At 42.3% G+C, this 25,301-nt stretch overlaps 1 protein-coding gene across 3 annotated transcripts in view; it reads left to right on the top strand.

Moving 5' to 3' along the window:
- The window catches only part of ADAMTSL1 (ADAMTS like 1), a 555,547-nt gene that overhangs the window by 376,565 nt on the left and 153,681 nt on the right, over positions 1-25,301 (top strand). For all 3 annotated transcript variants that reach the window (XM_077345150.1, XM_077345149.1, XM_077345151.1), the window contains 4 exons: positions 1,509-1,583; positions 5,742-5,899; positions 20,347-20,458; positions 22,425-22,563. In XM_077345150.1, coding sequence (XP_077201265.1) covers positions 1,509-1,583; positions 5,742-5,899; positions 20,347-20,458; positions 22,425-22,563 — 484 coding nt within the window. The remainder of the gene's footprint in view (positions 1-1,508; positions 1,584-5,741; positions 5,900-20,346; positions 20,459-22,424; positions 22,564-25,301) is intronic.

Here is a 25,301-nt window from a genome sequence, read left to right on the forward strand (position 1 = left end):
TTAATGTTTCCCACATTTTTCTACTGTTCCATGTTGCTTGTTGTTTCACTTCATTCATTATTGTTAATCTAAGTTATCTATATTGCTTCTGTTTTATGTGAACCACCCTGAGCCTTCCGGGAGGGCAGAATGAATGAATGAATGAATGAATGAATGAATGAATGAATGAATGAATGAATGAATGAATGAATGAATGAATGAATGATAGTTCCTCCCTTTGACATTTTTTTCTGTTTTCACCATCTCTATTTCTGACCGTTAAAACTTGAATGGCTAATCCATTTAATCATAGTTGCTTAGCCAGTTGCAAACAATGAGGCTTAGAGAAAGACTATACAGCGTGGTGTAGTGGTTAGGAGTGCCAACTTCTAATCCGGTGAGTCACGTTTGATTCCCCTCTCCTCCACATGCAGCCAGCTGGGTGACCTTGGCCTTGCCAAGCTGTTCTGACCGAGCAGTGATATCAGGGCTCTCTCAGCCTCACCCACCTCACCGGGTGTCTGTTGTGGGGAGAGGAATGGGAAGGTGAATGTAAGCCGCTTTGAGACTCCTTCGGGTAGAGAAAAGCGGCACAAAAGAACCAACTCTTCTTCTACACAATCATTGCTTTTTAATCTACCTGGCCTTTTTCAGTTGACATGATTCCGTATTTATCATGAGAGCATATAGTGTATGGTCATTATTTTGCCTGAATCTGGCAGTGTCTTTATCTTCCAGCTTCGATATGCACAAACACATGCCCTGAAACATCAGGGTTTCGGACTATATGTACTGATGTCAAAATATACTCACAAAAGGCCTGTGCAGATATTCTGCTGAGGTCACGTCAACCACCAGTCCCTCATGTGCATCACACAATGTTTGGATTTTTCATGGGGGCACAAAATCCACTGACATTAATCAGAACCTTGATTTTGCAGGACTGATTCATGTGGATGGCAGCTCTACTGGCATGGAAAATCCATGGGCTAGCCATTTGACATGAGACAGTAACAGAGTATTTCAGGTGTGTTGCAGAGATCCATGTGCTCCCAATCCACACAGCTGGTAGAGGGCTAAAATGGCCATCACATGTACTAAGATGATCACACATAGCATGCTTTCCTGGAATGCTTGATATGAATGCTGGAAGCATAATGACCGAAAAGGACTATCTGTAAGAGCAATGCTATCACTACTGATTTGGAATGGCAATATGTATAAATGGACAGGACATGGCAAAATATAATAAAAATGGTCTTTCTCTTGACAGTGTTTGTCTATAATGCAACACACAATGATTGGGACAGCTGTGAGTATGAAAGTTTCACGTTGTGATTAGCCTTTTATTTTTCTTCATGGGTCATTGAATTTCAGCATTTTTCTTTGCAGACAAGCAGAAAGTTTGCTTGCAATTTTCCAATGAAAAATTGTTTTCACTGCTTGTTTGAAAATTGGGAGCTTCCTTTGGTTTTATTGACCATGTGTGGTTTTTGTCTCCTCTTCTGTTTCTCCCTACCCCCCTCCAGCGGATGACCCTGTGGTTGCTATTCCCTATGGAAGCCGGCATGTTCGCCTGGTGCTGAAAGGGCCTGGCCATTTATGTAAGTTAAAAAACCCCACCCAGCACTTGTGTTAGTTTAGTTTTCAAAATCCTCTTGTCCTGTGGGGCTATATTTAAAACAAGAATTTATGGTTTCTTTTTCCAATTTCAACACAAGGGGGCCAAAGTTTCACCCTCAGATGCCTGTGCCAATCCCAGAAATATCAGTTGGAGCCACACATTTATTTGAAGGTGTAACTTTACCCAAGCACGGTCTGAGATTTTAGCCACTGCTGTTTCTATACGTTAACTGGTGAGCTTGATGCAAAATGCTGCTGTAAAAAAGATTTCACTGGCTGATGAAGATATATTAAAGGCTTCCCTGATGTGGAGATAAGCCTTCAAAATGTTTATGCATTCAGCACACATTCCTGCTGACATGTTTACCTTTGTGTGTAATAGATTAAAAATGCAAAGGAAACAGGCACATTTGTATTGGATTTTGTTGTTAAAAGTTCACCTAGCAATATCAGCCATTGATAAGGAATATGCCTTTACAGATAGATATGAATATGAAGGATGCAAACTCAATGAGGACACCTAAGATGCTTACTCCAGTATGCCACCATGCAGCCAGCTATAGTAACTAAGAAGTACGGTAGGCCACTGTCCTGAGGGCATCTTAGTTGTCTAAGTTCCCAGCTGGCTTCTTTTTTCTGACTTCAGAAAAAGAGGGGCAAACAAATACTAACTAGACATGTTATCTGAGGGTACCGGAAATATGGTTTAAACCAGCATTTCTCAAACTGAAGTCAGATTATAAACCCTTCTTGTCCCTCAAGATGACATGTAAATGGAGTCCTTTCCATTCTCTATGGATGTTTGGGATTCTCTTCCTCAGGGGAAGGGGACAGAATTGGCTTCCCTTCTCTTTTGACAAGTAGGAACTCATACAGCTATTGCTGGCCATATTCTCCTAGACGAGCTTCAAGGTCACCTCAGAGCACTAAGCAGAAAACATGCTGATTAGTGACTTGGATCCAGTAGTTCAGATCTAGGGACTCTAATTGATTGAGCAGCATCAAGGAAGTGCTGGCATCTAATGGTAACTAAATCTTTAGACCAGGGGTAGTCAAACTGCGGCCCTCCAGATGTCCATGGACTACAATTCCCAGAAGCCCCTGCCAGCGAATGCTGGCAGGGGCTTCTGGGAATTGTAGTCTATGGACATCTGGAGGTCCACAGTTTGACTACCCCTGCTTTAGATAGAAAGCCTGCTTAACAGGCTGCATTTTTAATGAACACACTGTTTAAAAATATTTTGTTGCATACATGCATCTTCCCACCAGTCCCCAGTGAACGTCCTTGTGCTTTGGTGGCAGGTGCTGTCAAAGCAGCTGTTTAAAAAATCTGCACAGCCAGTCAGATCTCCAGTGGCCCACCTTCCTCCTCAAAACATATGATGGGTGCCAGGAATTATGTCAGGGGGTGCCATGTCAATTCTAGAAATTATTAACCAGTAAGGAAGTTTCTTGCTGCTTCTGGCACAAAGTGCTCTCCAATCAGAGGGAGAGAATTGTTAGAACTTGGATGAAGGCCTTTTGACTTGTGGCACTATAGAATCAGGTCCCCTCTAAGACCTGCCCTTGTAGGCCATGTATGTAGAATACAGGAAAGCTTAACAACAAAACAGTGTATCTGATAAGGATTTCAAACTATAGGTGTGAAGACGTAAGGACAGATACCTCCATGGGGCATACGCAAGTGGTTTTAAAAGGGGCTGTTTAGTGAATGGAGTGTGCATTGGGAAAGGAGGAAGTGGTGGACTGGGAATCTGTGATTTTTTTAATCAAAAGAAGGATCTTCAGGTTGGTATTTTGAAAAGTGCTGGATTAAGCTATAAAGAGCTAAAAGGCAAGAGTTCCAAGTAAATCTAAATGGCTTGCATTTCTGGGCCTATTCTGCACACATTGGATAACGCACTTTCAAAGTACTTTTGCCGCTGGATTTTCCTGTGCAGAACAGGATAATCTACTTCAGAAGTGCATTGAAAGTGCATTATCTGACATGTGCAGAATGGGCCCTGCAAAAAGAATGGAAATCTCATGGGCTATATCAATACATTACTAGTTATTGTGCTATTTGAGCGACTTCTGCAGAATATTTAGCGATCAAATATGATGCTTCAGCCATGTAAATGAGCTGTTGTTTCTCAGTTTTAAGATGAAGAAACAGCAAATAACAGAACTACAGAATGCTGCTTCAAATGCCTAATGTGATAGTCTTTTTGAGTCTTTCTTTGTGCTCTGTGGTTTGTATTTAAGAACAGCAGTAGGTAGAGCGTAATTTTTAAAATATCTGTTTAGATTAAGAGCTGCAAATCGCACATTGTAGAAGAAGAAGAAGAAGAGTTGGCCTTCTCTTGACTTGCCTGCTTGTGACTCTTCTTTCCTTCCTTCTTTCCTTTCCTTCCATTTTGCTTCCTGTTCCTCCCCTACAATGAATGAAAATAAGTTGGGCCAGGCTTCACAAAGTTGCCCAGGAAAAACTAGCTGCTTTGGCTCCATGCCCTGGCCGGCAGGACTAATTGCAAACAATGTCCCATGTCTGCATGGCCCAAGGCTTATCTCGTCCCACTAAACCCATCAGCCGTCAGCATTGGAGCAAGGTTCTTATCTCCAGCAGTCTATGGCTTTCCTCTTCCTTTAGATTCAACTAGCTAAATAGGGGTTTTTTTGGGGGGGAGGGGCTTTGTTGTCTTTTCCTTCATTTCTTGGTTTGCCACACTCTTCTCCTCCTCCTCCTTTGTTGTGCTGTCTTCCTTTCATGTTCACCATTTCTCTCTCCTCTTCTAATTCCCTCACCCCTTACTTTGCAGTGTTGCTATCAACTGCTTTTTATCTATCCTGGTTGGAACTTAGAACATATTTAATAATAGTATAGCAGCACACCTTTGTTAATGTTATGAACAGAAACATAGTTCTATCAAAGTAGCATGGGCTAAAAAGGTATCTTAAATATATACAAGTGGTGATATTCATCAAAGTATAATTGATTGATGCCATTAGGTAATTGTATTTGCCCTGTTTTAAACATGGAATTAGAAATGCAAATTTGTACTCACATAGAAAATAGTTGAAACTGGGTTGCTACCTCTGCAAAGCAAAAGGTGTGTGTTTAAATGTTTTCTAATGTTTGAAAAACTGTCAGAGGGCTGCCTGTACATTCTGGAATCATCTGGGCTGTTAGGGAACTCACCGGCAGGGGCATCTCTCATGCAGCAGGGATCTGCCACTTCCAAGCCTCAGAGAGAAGTGGAAGGAGGAGGGCGGGGGTCAGGGGTGGGGGATGGAAGGCGATTGGCGGCTGCTGCACAGACAGGCAAGCTGGTTGAAAGAGGAGGCACGCAGGCAGGAAAGCCGCCCTGAGTGGGTGTTAAGCACTGAGTGGCTCTTAAGCCATGAGATATGCTCATCCTCCAAGGCCTTGCCAGAAATATATAGTGAAACTGATAGCCCCTGTACAAAAGGCGTGAGGAAGCAGTACAATCCTCGCTCTTTCCTCCCTTCTTCCCACTGCACCATTATTTAGTAGAAATTATTATAGTTCCCAGAATAGGTGAACAAGTCAAGGAATAGAGAACAGGAGGAAAAAATTGAAGATCAAATGAAGAAGTAGTAGTAGTAGTAGTAGTAGTAGTAGTAGTAGTAGTAGTAGTAGTAGTAGTAGTAGTAGTGTTGGTTCTTATATGCCGCTTTTCTCTACCCAAAGGAGGCTCAAAGTGGCTTACAGTCACCTTCCCTTTCCTCCCCCCACAACAACCTGTGAGGTGAGAGAGTCCTGATATCACTGCTCGGTCAGAACAGTTTTATCAGTGCCATGGCGAGCCCAAGGTCACCCGCTGGCTGCATGTGGGGGAGTGCAGAATCAAACCCGGCATGTCACATTAGAAGTCCGCACTCCACTACACCAAACTGGCTCTCAGGATTTAATGCAGGATTTAAGGGGAACACTGAAGGTGCAGGTGAAGTCACCAGAAAGGGAATGAACACATTCAGTGGTTGCAGTTCCTAGTTCAACTGCAGGAAACACAGCCTGTCTGAGTAAAAGTAAATCCCATTGCAATTAATTATAACAGTTCAAAGGATGGTCACATTGCTAGTATTAGTTTTTTAACCCTCGCATTGGAAATAATTACATTGTGTTTTGTGTTTGGCAGATTTAGAAACCAAGACTCTGCAAGGTGTGAAAGGCGAAAGCAGCCTCAGCTCCCCAGGCTCCTTTCTTGTGGAAAATTCTAGTGTTGACTTCCAGAAGTTTCCAGACAAGGAGATACTGAGGATGCCAGGCCCACTCACTGCAGACTTCACTGTCAAGGTGAGGAACACGGATCTACTGATGCTTCTTTTTGGAAATGAAATGGAGCTATAATTTTCATGCCTGTGTGGTACAAGACACACACACCCCCTCCCGAGTCCCCATGATGACTCACAAGAAGGGAAACAAAGAGCTAGGCCCATTTCACTCCCAAAAGTCCCCATCCAGGATACAGTAAACTCTCTGAGGACTGACTCTCCTTTCTTCATTTAACTGACTTCCAACTGCTTTCAAAATTTTGTACTCACTCAGGCCTCATCGGATGAGTCTGGGGAGGAATTTTCTTTTATTTCTTCTTCATGTGTAATTTGTCTACATACCTAGGAAGTCTCCCAAGTATATAGAGACCCTTACTTTGTCTGTAAATGGTATCATTTTACTGCTTCCGTGGCTGGTACAGGGGCCAGTCACTTTACTGTGAGTGATGCTGCAGGGTAACTTGCTGCTCTATTTGATGGTTATTCAAGGGGGTCTCAAGATAAATGGCTGCATGATTCTCTGGATCTGGGTGCCAATTGTATGCTACATCTTTTATAGCTAATCTCTGGGTGGCTATTTCTTCTGCTGTACATTTTCTCTCTACTACCAGTGTAGCATTATAGACTAAACGGACAAGGGAGAAAGTAGAGCTGAACTCTAGGGGCCAAATTACTACATGTTTTGTTTCTTTAAGGAACTGGATTCCCCAGATCCAACTTGCTTTCCCCCTCAGTTGCGCAGAAGGTGCAGGAAATTTCATTATTAATTGGGCTTCACCTACAAGTTGGTAGGAGAGAAGGAACTGTCTCCTTTGCCCCTCATCATTGTACCAAACCCAATCAGATTTCTGGGACTTTCCCTAGAGCTGTTGTATGACTGAGAGTGAAGCAAGCTGGGTCTGAACAAGGTGTAGTTTGGCCCTCGGTGAATGTCTGTATGTGAAGAATATGTCTTGAGCAAGATTCGAGCCCATTAGCACTTTAAAAACCAAGAAATATTCCAGGGCATAAGCATTTGAGAGTCAGGGCCATTTCGCACGGCTTCAAAATAGCACAATGGTTGCTAATTGGAAACGCTACTAATTTGCCATAACCCACGACGTCGTAGACAATCTGCAACAATCCTGAAACCGACCCGCCAAAAGCGCTTCGTTGTGGCGCTTTCAGGGGAATCCAGAAAAGTGGATTCACCCTCCGGATAGCGATACACTCCTGCAACCAATCTGCAACACTAGCGCTAAAGACCTGTGCGTTACCATTGTTGCTGGTTCTTCAAAGTCCCTCCCCCTGGCTCTCTCCTCCAAACTTCCGGCGAAGCGATCGCCATTTTTTTTTCTCCGAGCGAGCGGGGATAAACGCACCGGCGAGCCTCTTTCTGTTTAGAGGCTTCCCTGGCTTCAGTCCTTCACCTTTAGTCACTAAGCACAAACCACTTAAAAGCCCGTTTGCTGAAATAAAGTCCCTTTATTTTTTACACATAAATTCAGCCGAAAATCGAGCCCGTGAGAAGGGGGGGGGAATTTTTTTTTATCACTCGAGGCAGCGTGCAAACGATCATACAATCAAACGACAGCTCACATTAGGCAGCTGGATGGGTCTCTCCGTAGCAACGAATCTACCTAGATTCGTTGCTATGGGTCTGTTTTTTTTTTTTAAATCCTTTCTTAAAGGGAAAGGGGCTGTTTGGGAGCATGCTAACGGCTGCCCATTGGCTGCTTGACGGCCAGGGGCGGGACGAGCTTGGCAATAGCGCTTCCTTTCTAGCGATTTCTGCCGAGACCGGAAGCCTGTGGGAAACGCTAAAAAACGCAACTGATTCCACTACAAAGCCAGGTGTGCAAAACGACGAATTCCACTATTTTAAATGGCGATTTTTCATTCAGTGACCAATTTGCAACAAAGATCCCCGTGCGAAATGGCCCTCAAAGTTTCCTTTTCCAGACTCAGCTCCAGCTTTTTGACTGCAGACCAACACAGCTACCTACCTTAAAATATGGCTTGAGTTACTCTAAAATCTTTGAATGCTCTTTAGTGACACCATATGGGGAAAAGAAATGAAGAGTGGCTGTTTTACTCCTAGGCCATATTGTTTGTCATGGGACAGAATAGTGATATGCTCTATAGCTAGGTATGGCTTACTGAGAAGGAGAAAGGATTGGTGTCTATAATTTTATGTGCCTCTCTGGGCTCAAAGAAGAAAGTATGTGTCTGGGTCACAGAGATGGGTTTACCATCAGTTTTCCATTTCTTTAATCCAGCACCCAGAAAATCAACATAGATATAGAAATGGCTACAAACTTTTCCAGGAAATCATATGCGGATTCCAAAGCAGGCTATTGAAGTTTCCTTGTATGTTATCTCATAATAAACAAGAAGATGGATAGAGTGTGACTGAACTTTTAGAGAAGAATCAATTTATGAAATGAAGGATGTAGCACGTGTGGAGAAGGCAACTTAGTGATAGTTTAGTTTGGCAAGAAAATGAAAAAAGGAAATTAGAGATGCAGAAGGAAAATGAGGGCCTTATTGTACACCACTGAATTTACCAGTGTGGGTCAACTAAAGGTGTAAAAGATGTAAAATAGAGAACTAAGCCTAGATATATTTAAGGTAAATGAGCTGGCTCTGGTCAAGAAGCCACAGTATCCTTTGGAAGTTCTGCTTTGTGTAGGCCATGCATAAAGAACCAAGTTGTTTCCTCCCATTAAATCTTTCCTGTTCTTCCAGGTAATATAAAACACATTGCTGGAAGCCATGAACGTATTGGGTTGGGGGGCAAAAAAATTGCACAGACAAATGTGAGCAGTTGGGAATCACCATAAAATTGACCCTTTTTCGTGGTTGGTCAGGAAGGCCCGTAGGATTTCAGCTGTAAAGCTGTAAAAGATGTATCATATCCAGAACACCATAAATTTTTCATCATGGGACATGGAGCCAGAGGGCATTTGATTTAAGGTGATGCCAGTGACCTTGAGGCAGATGGACATTCAGATAGCTGTAAAATACGATAGGTGATCAGAGTGAACTGCAGCAAATGTAATAGAATAATGTCTTTGGCCTCCCTTACCTTGGTAGCTGCTCCTAATCTGCTCCAGATGCAAGTGATATCAACACTACAAAGCTATACACAAAGTACACAAGTGTCAGCCAACAGGACAGTGTTATGCAAAAGACATTTTAAATCCTCTCACAGGGTAACCCTGAGCACAGTGGCACCCATCTAAGCCCAGAGGTCAATCTGTTTAAAAGGTGGCATTATGAATCTGGGGTTTGTGCATAATAGAGTTCTTATGAAACTACATTGTCTTCAGAGATCTGGTTTGTTCTCGGATAGTTTTATGATGCGGTTTGGCTCATGGGCAGCATTGTGGCCAGCGTTCATACTTTACGCCTGTGCCCTGTGTTAATTGTATAACCTTGTTAACAGTTTCCACAGAGAGTGTTTTACATCTGGTTCAGAAGTAGGATCTTACCAAAGAGACTAAAAATGAGATCCCTGTATGGGCTTAACTTAGTGAAATAAGCTCTGTTTAATACTATAGGCCACTCTGTACTATGCTAGTATAAGAGAGGAACTTATCTTGTTTGGTCTGATCAGCATTCTGCAAAACAGTGAGCACTGCAAAACTACCATCCCTACCATGTGGATGCAGCCTTCACTTTATGGTAGACTGTGATTTAGATAAGGTATAATGATCCTTGGGGCTGATGGGTTCTATACGTAGTTACTGTTCTGATAGATGTCCTTCGTGGAGCATTTGATTTGCTGCATGCAATCAGGGAAACCTATTTCTGTTTCAATTAGTCTTCAACAAAAATGCACAGATATTCAGAGTGCCATCTGTTGTTGCTCAGTAATCCAAAAAAGAAACCCCCTCACCCTCTAACTTTTATTTGCTTTGAAATAGCTTTTCTAGTTCTGGAAGCTAAACTGTGAAGCTTGCATCTTTCCTAGGTTTTGCCCCAGCAAAGCAAACATCATCTCTATGGGGCTGTTTCAGGTCAGGAAGAGGACACAAGGGCTCATGCTGCGGCCCCTATCCAAATCAGCTCCCCTGAAGCCTGTTATTTAATCCTGGGAGTTCTATCAGTACAGGAAGAAATGTAAGGATCTGTTGCAGTCTGCTGCCTGTGGTCTTGGATATACTATATTCCTATTCAAGTGTCCTGACTTACTTTCCCAGAAAGACCTAACAGAAGTACATGAAAATACAATAAAAACAATTTACGTGAAGGGGGGAGAACTTTGATTCCTGAAATGCTCCTGGCTATCCAAACATTGGAATGCCCCCCCCCTGCCACTGATGAGATTTTGCTGATTAAAACAAAGGGGTAAATGAAGGTGGTTTTATACAAAAATGTCACAATCGGTGCTGCCAAAAAGATACTAGTATTGCTGCAGAACAAAAGTGAGTCCAGTCGCATCTTTAATATCAACTAAGTTTTATTCAAGATATAAGCTTCCATTTGCAAGGCCACTTCCTGAGATAGGTGTGCTTGCACACAGAACATTATATCTTCTTCGTTCTGCTGCTTCAGACCAACACAGCTACATGCTCCAATCTATTTAATTGTTGCTGAAGTAGCTCCAGATTTTAGTTATTTATGTATTTAGTAATTTATGTATTTATTTAATATTCTGTGCTGCCTCTCCAGAGTCCACTTGGGGCAAATTACAATTCAAACTTCCTTACAGTATTAAAAACAAGCCATTGGACACAAGCAACATGAAAACTGTCCATAAAACAGAAGTAGACTGTTTAAAAGTTGATAGGATAACCCCCCCCCCCAAAAAAAAAACAAAAAAAAAGTGTTTTGACCTAGTACCCAGCAGAAAGTAAAATAAGTGCCAGTCAAGCCTCAAGGGAAAGGGCATTTGAAAGGCAAGGTGAGACCAGATAAAATCCAATCTACTACTCTGTCAACCCCCTGAAGTCAGGGCCACATGAAGCAGGGCTTGAGAGGCAAATCTTTATTTATAACTCACTTTTCAACCAGATTGGCTAAAATATGTCACCACATGCAATGCAAGACAACAGTTATTTCCATTAAAGCAACTTGCACAGCTCTGGTTGAAAGAGTAGTAGAGTGTTACTTTTGGAGAGAAGAGAGCCTTTGTTTCAATTATTATATAACTTAACAGCCAACTTTGCCCCATTTTGCGGATCCTTAAATTCACAGATTGGAACCAGATGGAAAGAAAGGACATTTTAATACAAAACTGAGAGAACTACCATGTTTGCAAAAAAATTAAAATAAAAATTGCCAAAAATAGATTGGAGCGTTTTAATCACCCTCCCCCAAAAACTCTGCCTGTGCAGAACCACTGCTGTAGTCAACCCTGCCTCTCCACAGAACCCTCTGAGGTGGTAAGACAGAAACTCTGAAGCCTGAGGGGTGGGGAGAAGTGGTGCCATGACAAGGCCCACCGTTGCTTCTTCTCCTCACCAGCCTCTGTGGTACAGAAAAGGTGGAGCTGTGGGCAGCTCATTGATCCTGCAGCCAGTGTCAGGCAACCTTCTGCCACTGCCAGGTTGCAAGATGCTTGTTTGGGCCCCACAATGGAACCAGTGATGATAGGGCTATCCAGGGCAAAGTCTCCTCTGCCTCCATCCTTGTACACTCTGATGGGTCCTGCAGGATTGGCACTGCTGTCAGGCAGCCTCTAGCTGATGCTGCAGAAGCCAGGAGACCATCTGTGGCTGTTTCCAGTGCCGAGTGTCCTCCTTCCACTGCTGGGGCTCAGCAGGCTGACGTGGGCCCCAGTGAAGGTTTGGAGGTGCCCTGACTGGAAAGCTAGGGTGAGGCTGGTGGGAGGGCAGGCTAGAGAAGACAGGCCATGACAGGACCTCCCCCACCCATGGCTGCAGATAGGCCCCATGTGATGGGGGTGATCCAGCAGCAGGCAGGATCCAAGAAAGGAATGGAGAGGGGGGAAGAAATAAAGAGAAAGTAATAGGTGGGGAGAAAATGAAAAAAAGTGATGGGTGTGGAGAGGGAAAGAAAGAAACTGACAGTAGGTGTGTGGGGAAAGAGAAAGAAAAAAGAGATAAAGTAAGAGAACAAGTGGGGAAAGGAGATGGAGAAGGGGTAGTGGGAGAGAAGATTAAGCAAGGGCCAGGGAATGGGATGATTATCAGAAAAGGAAGGGGGACAAATAAAGAGAAGGGAAGGTTGATAGAAGGGCAGGAGTGAGGAGGAGGAACATGTAAGGATAGAATCATAGAATCACAGAATCATAGAGTTGGAAGGGGCCATCCAAGCCATCTAGTCCAATCCACTGCTCAACGCAGGATCAGCCCAAAGCATCCTAAAACATCCAAGAAAAGTATGTATCCAACTGTGGAAGGGACGCACCATCCCAACAAGTTCCTTGCAGGTCCCCACTTATTTGAATTAATTATAACAAATACAAAACAAAATTCAGACCAACACGGCTACCCAATTTAATCAAACAAATACATTAATAACAAGTTTCCCCATTTAAATTTAGTTTAGATTAGTTACTGTCAGAATTCACATCCTTCATTTCCAGTCCAGTGGTTTGAGGGAAATGGGACTAGAGATGAGAGAACTGCCACAAGAACTCAGTTTGCAACTTTTTTTTTTTGCCCAAAGGGTTTGTCAAGTGCTTCTTTGTGCCTGCAGTGACTTAGATTGCAGTCTCATCCCCAGTGAGAAGGCCCTGCCTATCACCTGCAATGCAAGATTCCTGATTTCCCCCTTATCAGCAGCCCTTTGCACTGCCTGGCAAACCTGTTCTGAAAGGTCCCCCAGCCATCAGGAGGCTTTTTGCAGAGCTAGCAGAGTTGCTGTCCAACAGGGAGCGAAAACAGCTCCTTGCCTAGGCAAAAGCAACCATGCATTGCTTGGGATCCCACCCATGGGTTTTCTTGCGCAAGTGTCTCCCAGCTTACCTGGCTTTGTGCAATAATACACTTAGTTAGAAATACTGAATTTCTGTGGCTACAATCCAGATGAAATGACAGCCTGACTAGCTAATTGGCTTTAATTGTAGCAAAGCAAGCAATTACTTGTTCCACTGCAGCCGAAATCTTCTGGCTGTGTTTCTGACTGTCTGGGAAGAGCCACAGGCACTGCCCTGCTTTACAAGACAACCCCACAAATCATGTTAAGATACATAACTGGTGCAGGTTTGTAGCAACGTCTGTGATGTGTGTTCTCTGGAACAAAGTAAACAAGAGGATGCCACGAGAAGACACCACACCAAAATCTATGACCCACTTCTAACTTCACTATACTTGTGCCATGGCAGAGACCAAAACTAGACTGAGTGCCATGACTTGGCCTAAAATCAAGTCTGCCAGTTTTTGCAGAGATACTGAGACATTAGGGCCAGGTCTTCTGCTAGCTGCCTGATAGGATGAAGCTGTTATACTGGTCCCATTTTAAGTAACAGCACTTTTGTGTGGTTAAGCCTTTAACCATGTTCATACTTACTTGGGAATCAGCTCTGTGATCTCAAAGTCATCTATTGATGGTCATAGACTAGCAGTCGTAGTACAGATACAATACAAAAAGTATCAAATTTACAAATAATAACAATCTAATTGTGCAATCCTGAAATACAACATTAAAATAGCACTAATACGAATCACTAATAAAGATTTTATAAAATAACCTCTTTTGGTCTTACCTATCAAAAGCTAAAGACAATAAAATTGCTAAAAGAAAACATTTTGAGTTGTCACTCATTTCAGTGCTCACGGATTAATAGCCCATTTCCTTCTCATTACAGTAGCTAGCCAGGCAAATCAAGCAATATTTGATGTAAGAGTTTTATTTGTGTCTGATAGAAGAAGCACTCTCTGATCTCAACAGGACCTACAAAGTTGGGTTGGGCCACATGTGTTGTTCATTTGGAGACTTGTAGAGCAATCTGAGCTAAGAGTTGGTGGATGAGGTTAGGAGAAATATGAGTGGGTTATCCTCTTTTAGTGTTAATAATCAATTATGTTGCAGTATGTAGAATTAGTTGTTCTGGGAGACTTCCATGGGGAAACTGTGGGCATTCATGGACTCCAGTTGGAATGTTTTAATTCATGTGAACCCTTACAGTGGTGGTACATGCTGTTGGGGTCAGGATCTCTGAGAAAGCCAAGAAGTTGAACTAACTTCTGCTCCTCCCTCAACACAGAGAGAACCGGACAGAAGGTAGCTGTGGGGAAGGAACTGTCGCATCCCTAGTGACTACTTGTGGGGTCCCACAGGGAGTGGTTTAACATTGTTTAACATCTTTATGTGCCCAGCTATGGGCTGGGCTGTCACCAATATGCAGATGACACCCAGCTCTATCTCCTCATGGACAGCTGCCCGGACTCCCCCCCCCCCCCGATACATTTGCCAGATATCTGGAAGCCATGGCTGGATGGTTAGAACAGAGTCACCTGAAACTCAGCCTCTCCAAGGTGGAGGTCCTTTGGCTGGGCAAAAAGATAGCAGGGCAGGAAGTGCATCTACCTATCTTAGTTGGGGTAAAATCACTGCCTCAGTGAGGAATTTGGGTGTGATTCTGGTTGCTTCCTTATCTCTGGAGGCCCGGGTCATGGAGGTAGCTCATATGGCATTTTACCAGCGCCCTACATGTCCCCAGACTGCTTGGGCACAGTGATGCATGCAATGATCACCTTTAGATTGGATTTCTGTAACTCTCTCTACTCAGGCCTGCCCTTGTCATTGACCTGGAAACTCCAGTTAATACAAAATGCAGCTGCTAGTGTCCTCACCAAGTCACCATAGAGGACCTATATCCAGCCTATGTTGAGGCAGCTGCATTGATTGTCAATTTGGGCCCAGATCAGGTTCAAGGTTTTAGTTCTGACCTTTAAGGCCATCTGCAACTTGGACCCAACTTATCTGAGAGACCACTTGTCTCATTATGCTCCCCACAGGTCTCTTCACTCTGTGGATACTAATCTGTTGGTGGTTCCTGGCCCTAAGGAAGTCCACTTGGCCTCGAAGGCCAAGGCTTTTTTGGGACTGGCCCCAAACTGAAAGAATTAATTCCCAGTAGAGCTGAAGGCCCTGACGGAACTATCACAGTTTCGCAGGCCTGTAAAATGCAGCTCTTCCACCAGGCCCTGGGTTGGGGCCAGAGCTAAGATCTATATGGCCCCTCCTCGGGCTACAGCACTTACACCATTGCTCCTCAACCCTGGTTAGTCTGCTCAAGAGATGTACGGTATTTTTTGGCTGCCATTCTTGGTGGATTAGTTGGGTTTTTTTTATTTTTGGATGTTTTATTGTAAGCTGCCAGGTGTCCTTGGAGAAGTGCAGGATATAAATCCAAACATAAATAAATAAAATAAAAATGTGCCAACTCAATAGTTCCATCCTTTAACCACAGCTGGGCAGCTGTGAGACCACCAATTCAAGACCTACTGTGGGCTTGAATCCAAACCTTCTCTCCATATTATTGCCAAGTATATTAGCTAGTGTATCACACTAAGCAGAAAAGAAAAGAAAAATACAAGAAAGGCAACACTAGTTAAATACAAGGCCTCTGGCAAAGGTTGTTCTTCTGAATTTGACCAATCATTTGATGACTGTCTGGATGGACATGTCACGCTGATTAAACAGCCCTATGAAAAAAGTAACCACAGTGCCTGCCTTTTAGGTCAGGCTGCTCTCAGCTCCCACAAGTTGATGCGGATTGACGGGACCCATGTTGCCAAAATCCAGACTGTGCTATTTAATGATTGGGAGTGAATTTACCTGATGAAAACTGAAAAGTGTTTTGGTGTGTTCCAACTGAAAATTGCTAACAGTGATATTTGAAATCACCGTTCCTAGAAATGCTCCTGATATCAGATGATGCATTTTCTACTTTTCACCAAGAACCTGTGATTTACAGATCAGTAGGATGGTCTCTATACATGGATATGCATTAGCTCACAAGAAATCTCAAGAATAGCCAGTTTCTACATGTACAAATGCTTATGGTATCTGAATAATCATTTCAGCGCAGATGAGAAAGCATGGATTACTTCAGATCCCTTTTTCACCTTTCTTGCTTTCCTTTTCAAGATGCAAAGGCCCTTCAATTTGAAGTTTTGATACTAAAGGAAGTGATCAAAGTCTAAGTCGTTGTATGATTTTAAATCGTAATAGCAGGAAGAAAACCCAACTGAATTTAGTGATTTCTTTCAAAATAAAGATCTTTAAGATTATCCCTTAAGCATCTTTTCAAAGTTTGCAAGTATAGAAAATGCCTCAGAAATTTCTTAAAACTCCCATAGAACATCATTAGAAAAGAAGCTTAGTGTTTCAAAAGGAAGTGTTCTGACTAATGAGTTAAGCATATAAAATCACGAGCGATGTCACAGAAGTTAATAGGATGTTTCAAGTTTCTGTTCCCATACTATAGTAAATTTACAGCACCAGATTTATCTCAACAGAGTTATAATCTTTCCCTTGAAACTTGCAGGGAATGTGGAGTGAGCATCTGAAAGCAATGTTTTATTTGGTGCAACTGGCCACAAATATGCACTGAATAATTTAAAAATATCAATGATTGTTATTCACGGTAGGATAGGATATGAGTTCTAGCAACTTCCTTAATTGTGATCATCATTTACAGGAATGCCTGCATGTGTCACCTCACACTTTTGACAAAGGTTCTCAAGGTTTCTACCAGAGTCAGATACAGGAATGCCTAGTCACTGTGATTCTTGGCTTTCATGAGTCTGACCAATACTTTGAATACGATAGATGTCCCTCCCGTGTTGCGATGTTCATTACGGTAGGAATGCCACAAAAGTTATAGTATACAGAATGGTTCTGATTATTTGATTGTGTATGATCCCATAGGCTTTAGAAAAGGCAATGTGGAAAGAGCATCTAATTTTCACTCTAGGTGTGAGCACAGAAGGGCATACAGAAAAGCACTAGGTCCTTTGTAAATTGCCATATACATGGCAATTCTAGCTCAAAATCCATTTAGTCCTCAGATGCAAGGAGAAGAACCGTACTTTGTTGTTGTTGTTAGGTGCGAAGTCATGTCCGACCCATCGCGACCCCATGGACAATGATCCTCCAGGCCTTCCCGCCCTCTACCATTCCCCGGAGTCACGGCACCCCCCCTTCAAGGATTGCTGCCTTGCCGTGGCAAGGTGGCTTGCGTAGCTCAGTGAAGCTATGAGCTATGCTGTGCAGGGCCACCCAAGATGGACAGGTCATAGCTGAGAGCTCTGACAAAAGGTGATCCACTGGAGAAGGAAATGGCAAACCACTCCAGTATCTTTGCCATGAAAACCAACCGTACTTTAATCCTCATCAAATAAAACTCCAACAAAGTTGCTTCAGCGTGTAATCAGTATATTCTCTTCTCCCAAAGCACTCAAAGCTCATCCGAAACAATAAACACTCATTTGATTATTTTACCTCATTCATCTAGTAATGTTGTGTTTCCCATCTGTGGTTAATTGTAGTGTATTCCCACCTGGCGGGGGGGGGGGAGTGATCTGGCTGTGTGAATAACTTCGTACCTACTTGGGGAGAAAGATCTGCATCTGCCTTTTCTCTCTGTCAGAGAAGACAGATAATCAAGCAGACAACACAACAAAGAATCCTTGGGGAGCTAGATTGTTATGTCTTCCTGACTTTTGATGTGAAATCTTCCCAACCAATTCTGCTTGGCCCTGTATAATCGCTCTCCGCATTTATCATTCTCAGCCTAGGACCCCACACAGGAGTGATCTTTAAGGGTCAGGCATTGTTGTTGGTCTATTTCTTTTCTTTCTTTTCTTTTTAGTTAGAAATGGCGAATCCTTCCAGAAGATGTTGTTACTGTGTGTTCAAATCAGAGACTTCGAATCGCTTCTAGCACGATACCACACTTGTCCCCAGAGTGTCTTAACCCCATATGTGATTAATGTACCACCTCACTACAAGGAATTAGACATCCTGTTTATAACGCACCAAATGAAATTATATTAATCCATGGAAGAGGCCCTTTTCTTTGTCCAGGGAACCTGTATTGCTCCAGCTGTAGCTTTTTTTTCCTGTTCAGTTCTTACATCACTGTTTACCTTGATTAGAAAAGACCAGCAGACCCTCTGGGGCTAGAAGTCTCATGTATTTCAACTGGTCCTAAAGGTTTTCTGCCTCAGCTTCTTCCTTCCTTTCCTATTTTATTTCCAGCTGAAGTATTCTTTGATTTATTATTGTGTTCCTGTTCATCTTCAGTGGGGGAAATAATCATAATCTAAATTTATTTTCTTTGGTGCAATTTATTTTTATTTTATTGTTCTCAAGCCTCCCTGTCCTGTTTCCTTATTCTCCATGTGGGCCTTTACTTTCTGAAGACATAAATTCTCTGAAGCAGATAAGATTCAAGCAGGTAGTCATGTTGGTCTGAAGCATCAGAACTAAGTGTGAGTCCAGTGGCACCTCAAAGACCAACAAAGTTTTATTCTGGATATCAGCTTTCATGTGCATGCACACTTCTTCAGATAGCTGAACTGTGCATGTAGATGAAAACTTCTACCCAGAATAAAACTTTGTTGGTCAAAGGTGCCACTTGACTCAAATTTTGTTCTATGAAGCAAAGGTAGGGCAAAGAAAAAAGGGAAATAAGGTTCCTGAGGAGGAAGAGTCAGAAGCCAACCACTAAGAGCTGATCAGAAGATGATCCATCTCACACTACCCTAAAAAAATCACTACATAGCAGAGTTGAAGATCAGAAGCCATGCTCCTGATCTCCATCTATACAGAGTTTCAACCTAATTCTTAGCAAAGTCAGTCTCACTCCTAGGGGTTACCTGGCAATCTTTCCTGGGAGGGAGGGGTTGATCAAATGTCCAGTGCAGCTTGGAATGGGCTTCTGATAGATATCCCCCTCCAGGAAAAACGAAATCTATGGAGTGAGTGTGGGTGGCATGTATTTATACTCCCCCTGAACTCCTTGAAAGAAGACCGAGTAGACGTTTCTATCAGCATGGTAGCACCATTTAAATGTTCTGCCTCAGGAATCAAATTATCTCAGCCCGTCTCTGAATGCGCCTTTGTATGGAGGTGGCGATTACACATCCTGCAGGAAATAAGGCTTCTACTTGTTAAAATTATTCAGGAAGATGTTTCAATAGAAGGAACAAGGCTGTGGGATATACTTCAAAAATATAGTATATGTTGCTCTATCTTACCATGTTCTTATTGCATTGTATTTCTACTTTATGTACTAGCATTTCTTGTATTGTTTAACATCTTGTTTAATTTTTATGCCTTTTTCCAGAGTTCTTCAATCCTAGTGATATTACATTGTTTGTTAGATGTCTGCTCATCCTATTGATTATGCCCATATTATGTAATCTTCCTTGAGTCTTAGTGAGCAAGGCAGACTATACATAAGATAAATAAATACAATGTAAGGGGATTGCATGGCAGTGACATAGGAGAAGTCCCAGGCTTCCCTTTAAGATGCACAGAGAAATGCTGGTCTTGCAAATTACTTCTTTAAGCAAAAACATTGCTTTTAAAATGCCAAGAATTGTGTGGTCAAGGAGCTGAGGGGGATTTCCCCCCCTCCTTAGTTGTCTCATGAGCATTTTGCAATCCAGTATTGAAACAGCAACAGGAAAACAAGGTAGAATTTTAAAAGTCACGTTTAAGCAGCATTCTTGAGTCCTTAGTGCTAGCAAAAGAGCAACAGAGGTCACGCTGGAACAAATGGGCACCTTCATTTTCAGCAGAGAGCCAGTTTGGTGTAGTGGTTAGGAGTGCAGACTTCTAATCTGGCGAGCCGGGTTCGATTCTGCGCTCCCCCACATGCAGCCAGCTGGGTGACCTTGGGCTCGCCATGGCACTGATAAAACTGTTCTGACCGAGCAGTGATATCAGGGCTCTCTCAGCCTCACCCACCCCACAGGGTGTCTGTTGTGGGGAGAGGAATGGGAAGGCGACTGCAAGCCGCTTTGAGCCTCCTTCGGGTAGGGAAAAGCGGCATATAAGAACCAACTCTTCTTCTTCTTCTTCTTCAGGCATTCCTTTCCAGTCAGGAGGGATTCTGAATCTACTTTCAAAAATAAACTGGAAACCCTCTTGAATGGAAAGAAATGCCTGCTCTTCCACTAGGGAAAAAGGGCTCAATAGAGACCATGCTAATAACATCAAAAAGACACTGGGTGAAATTTACTGAAATGTACCAGTGCCAATCACAAAGCTGACTAAAAGGTATGACGAACACAGCAATTTTGGAGGAGTGGGGTGAACATCATCATATTGTTTGCATAATTCTGGTTGGGAGGCATCCCATGTCAGGTTTAACCACCTTTGTTTAATAGGTATTTTGGCAATTCCATGATTACAGTTACAAAAGGACATGAAGCATGCTTTTTACTCTGATTATTGTGAGTGCCATACTTGCCATTTTCTGGACCATTCAACAGGGTGTGTCTAGTTGATTTGTGCGCTGTGCACCCTAACAGCTCTGCAGCCTTTCTCCTTTTTCAGGTTCTTGCTGCTGGTGCTGCAGACAGTTCGGTTCAGTTTATTTTCTACCAACCTATTATTCACCGGTGGAGAGAAACTGACTTCTTTCCTTGTTCTGCTTCGTGTGGTGGAGGTAATGCTTTAATAATTCATTACAGTGTTTGGTGTTGTCCATCTAGGTGGCACTAATAGGTATAAATGTGTCCTTATCCAGGGAAAGCAAGTTTTGTTCTTGCTGAGTTACCCGATTTGAAGGAAAATCTGCAAGCTACGGAGATGTTGGAACAGCTCTCTTTAGACAAATCCCTTGCATTACATTTAAAATCTGTTCTTCTGAAAGTGAAAATGTATTTCGGTAAAGAACTCAGAAGGTAGTTCATTGCTTTCTCACATGCAGAGATAGTCCCAATGAAGTCATTCACTCATAAATAACTATCCTCTGTACTTTGATACAGTCAGGTACTTTCTCCCATCTTTCTCCTCTGTTCTAAAATCACACAGTTCAAATTAATTGTGTGCCAACAATATATAGGTTCTTATTTTGAAAACATCTGTCTTTTTAAGGCTAGTTGATATTATATTTCTCTGTTTATGTTTTGAAAGGTCTGCATCTTTGTATTGTCAGAATGCTCTGTATGAGTAATACTTGAAAACCTTGATTGAATGTCTCGACCTTTTATCCAGCCATTCCAGTTCAACAAAGATGCATGACCTAGAGTACTGGATCTTAAGTGTATTAGAACACCTGCATGTTGACCTTTCCTTTATTCCCTAATGTTTAAAACTTAAATAATTTCATTAAAGTGATTGCCATGATGACTTGTACTTAAAGCCTCAGAGGGAGTTATATAATCCTTCTGGTTAAGGATAGTGGCCCTGTCTCTGGGGACAAGGAGCAACTGGTAAATTAAATTAAGTCAGAACAGCTGATACTCCCATATGGGAAATTAGTAAGAAAATGGGCAGTGGCAGGGGAGACACAGAGGGATGTTTTTATCGCCAAATGAAAAGCAACAATCCAAAGAATTAAATTAATCACTTGTAGAAAAAGGATACACATAGCTGGTGGGATCAATACTTTATATATATTTGTAATACTGTATTAACAAATCTAGTGCAATTAATTGCAGCATATGATGTCTTAAAACATTCTAATCAGCATTCATATGCACCTCAGTAAGAATACAGAGGCAAGGGAGCGAACTTTCTTCTAGCCATTATAAGCAAAGCAAAACACATAAAAATCTATACACAGCTTTAAAAAATAATAATAATGAATTTATAATAACTTGTGTTTCTAAATTAAATTGCTGGAATAGAAACAGTATCCAGCAAACTGAAACATGACTTTCTATTTTTCTAAGAGGTGAGTTTACATTGTACATAGGCATGGTCACGAGAAGTTGCTCCTGTCCAAAGATGTAGGACACTGCAATGTTAGAGCTCTAAAGCAAGCATTTGATTCAGGGAGAAAATTCTTTAAAACAAAGAATCATACTCCTAAGAAAAGTCATTATAAGATCTACATGACTATTTATAGCTTTTTTGACATTACATTTTTATAGACATAAATGCAATTGCTGCGAGGAAGTCTGTTTCTTTCCGAAGTAACATTAGTAATGGTCCAAATGTTGTTGTCACTTCTTAACTTTTAGATACACTTCAGCATGTATCACAAGTTCAAAGCGGTACAGTTTGTCTTGTTGCCTGAGTAGATCAAGATCTATTCTGCGAATAACTCCATCATGAACCCTACTTTCCTCTACCCAAAGGCCTGTCAAAGCAGCTTGCAATCACCTTTCTTTGCTCTCCCACAATAGAAACCTGTGAGGTAGGTGGGGCTGAGAGCTCTGAGAGAACTGTGACTAGCCCAAGGTTACCCATCTGGCTTCATGTGCTGAGTGTGGAATCAAACCAGTTATCCTGATCACAGACCTCCACTCTTAACCACTACACCAAGCTGGCTAAACATTCTAAGGACATGCAGTTCTGCCAGTGCAAAAAAATCCAAAAGTACAATCTGTACATGCATATCAACGCAGCGTTGCCTGGCTGTATTTGCCGCTGCTTCTTTTTAACAACCTGGATATTTTTCTCAGGTTACCAGCTGACTTCTGCCGAGTGCTATGATCTGAGAAGCAGTCGAGTGGTGGCTGATCAGTATTGCCACTACTACCCTGAAAACATCAAGCCCAAGCCCAAGCTTCAGGAGTGCAACCAGGACCCTTGTCCTGCAAGGTAAGTCTGCTCATCATCATGAGACAAGGCTTGCACTGATCAAAGACAAAGATGTTAATGATGTCACTGCTTCTTGTGCTCAGAGCACTGCAGGTACATCTGGTTGTTTTTTAGCTAGTGTTTATGGATTGATGTGAGGTCCTGGGGGAAAAGATTTTATGTATGTAGGTATTTATTATAGCCGATGCCTGTATTTTTTCCAAAGAACACAGAAAGGCTTCCACAGTTGGTTGGTTTGTTTAAGAAAAGAAAAAAAACACCACTATCTAGATGATTAAGACGATCCAATTGTATTTTATCTCTAGATGTCTTCCTGCAATTAAGTATCATCAAGGAACTCATTATTGTGTTTGTTCAAAATTTAAGAGGCATGACTTACTAATAAATTTACTACTGTAATAAACAATAGAAGTTAATTGTCAAAACAGAAAGAGGACCAAAACTGGGGGAGGGCAGAGCTAGAGGAACAGGGTTATGAAGGAAAATGTGGCATAAGGGGGAAGGGACAGAAAAGGGCAAGGTGAAAAGGTCATTGGGGTGATCAGATCCTGTATTTCTGAGGTCATGTATGCCCCAGACTTGATTCTAAAAGCAGTGTAGCAGATGTTAAATGCTGTGAATATGGTTGGGCGCTGGAGGTATTAATGATTATTGGTTTCTCCTTATGTGAGGGCACTCAGATTCTTCTTCATCACAGACTTCTTGAGGTTTGGGACATTGCTTCAGCATAGCTTTCGTCCCTTTCCTGTCTGCAGCAGCTTTGCCTGCCTGCTGCCAGAGGGAGAAAATGCAAGGCATATGCAGGTGTGGTGCCATGCCTGCTGCAAGAGCGGGAGGTGTCACATGGCTTGCCACTGCTAATCTTCCACTTCCAGCTTGCAAAATAAACAAGCGGTCTATTGGGGGTAGGAACCAGATATTTTGACTGGATTTGTTGCATTGGCTATGGCTTGTATCATTTTAAAAATACTTTTATCATCTTAACTGGGAGTGCAGAAGGCAAATCACGGGCCTTTTAAAAATACAAAATCCCTCCCTATGCATAAAAAACCCTAGCACAGTCAGGAGATGATTTCTAGGCTGGCCGCCGCCTTTGTGTGCTCATATTTATTTGTCTGGGAAACATTCAGACCGTTGATTCTCCCAACCTTGAAAGACATGTATCATTCACAACAGTATGGACTGTATTGTGCCATGCAATTCTGCTGAGCTATGTGGGCTGGATCTTCAGTGAGAGATCAGAGGCTAGAAGGGGGACAGCATATTACAAAGACACATCAGCCAAATTATGTGTCCTATTAGGGAATCTGTGATCAGATCTCACAACACTTTCATCCTGCCCTTCCTCCAAAGAGCTATGGATAATGTACATCATTTTAACATTTCCATTTTAGTTCATATCTGATAGTTGAGACTGAGAGAGAGCAAGAGAGAGAGAGAGAGAGACTGGCCCAGGTCACCCAGGAAGCTTCATGACGGACTGTAGATTTGTTCTTGGGTCTGAAATCCTTGACAGATTTTCTAACCAATGCAAAACACTGGGCTAGGGATATACTAGACCCACAATGCTGAGAGTTCCACTCATAGTTAGGTGTCTGTTTGACCTTGGTTTCAGGAGGCTGTCAGGGAAGGAGATGATTTCTCTCAGGGAAACAACATGGGGATAAATAATTAAGCTTACCCTGTTCAGTGGCCTCACTTCAAACTCTATATCACATAACTGGAAGCTGCTTTTTGATTTAAATGGAACATTGAGATCCTGTCTCAAATCTCCAATTCTCTATCAGGTTTTCCCCAAAGTGAAGAGCACCCGCCCCCCCCCCCAAATTTTGTATCTGATGAAGGGAGCTTTGCCTCACAAAAGTTTATGCCCTGGATCTGTCTGGCTGCTGAACTGCTTTAAGGTGCTGCTGAACTCTGATTTTGTTCCACCCAAATAACTGTGTCATAAGGGACCAGGAGAACAAAGAAGCCTTTCCTGAAATCTTAAGCAAGAGACTTTCTAGCATTTTAAACCTTCAGAAGTTCTCTTCCTAGCTGGAGGAGTGACTTGATCATCTCCAGTCAGCAATCGTTAGCATTTCTAAAGCATTGAGCTGGATGAGTCTTTACTCCCCCACTCTGCTAAGAGAGAGAAAAGCTTTTTAAAACTCAAGGTAAAGGTTTTTCCAAACATCCCATGTAAAATTCATTTCTCCACAGCCTGTGTTGATTATGTAGTCTGGGGTATATTCAGCATATCAACTATGTGTTCTGGCCTACTTAAAGAATAGAATCCTAGAGTTGGAAGGGACATACAGGGTAATCTAGTCCAACCCCCTGTGGAATGCAAGAAACTCACAACTATCTGCCCACCCACAATGACCTGGATTTCATGCCCACATGATGCCCCCCCCCCCAAAAAAAAGCAGAATCCCTGACCGGTCTGGCTTGGAAGAAAGCAAATGCTGGCAGGGGCTCATGGGAATTGTAGTCCATGGATGTCTGGAGGGGCGCACTTTGACAATGTACCATAAGCAGAGAGGAGGACAGCCTGGTTCAACATGTCATGAGGCTAGCACGATAAAGCTGCTTAGATGTTTCTTTTTGTCATCGATTTTAAAATGCTTACCTTTCTTGATGTTTATGGTATTAAAGTTTACATATGCCATTTATTTCTGGGAATTCATCTTAAAGCCATTTTCCAGATTGGCGTTCTAAATAATCTGTCATTACATATGCATAACTGTTAAGACAGG

The sequence above is a fragment of the Paroedura picta genome, chromosome 7 (assembly GCF_049243985.1).
Source record: "Paroedura picta isolate Pp20150507F chromosome 7, Ppicta_v3.0, whole genome shotgun sequence".
NCBI classification, from domain to species: Eukaryota; Metazoa; Chordata; class Lepidosauria; order Squamata; family Gekkonidae; genus Paroedura; species Paroedura picta.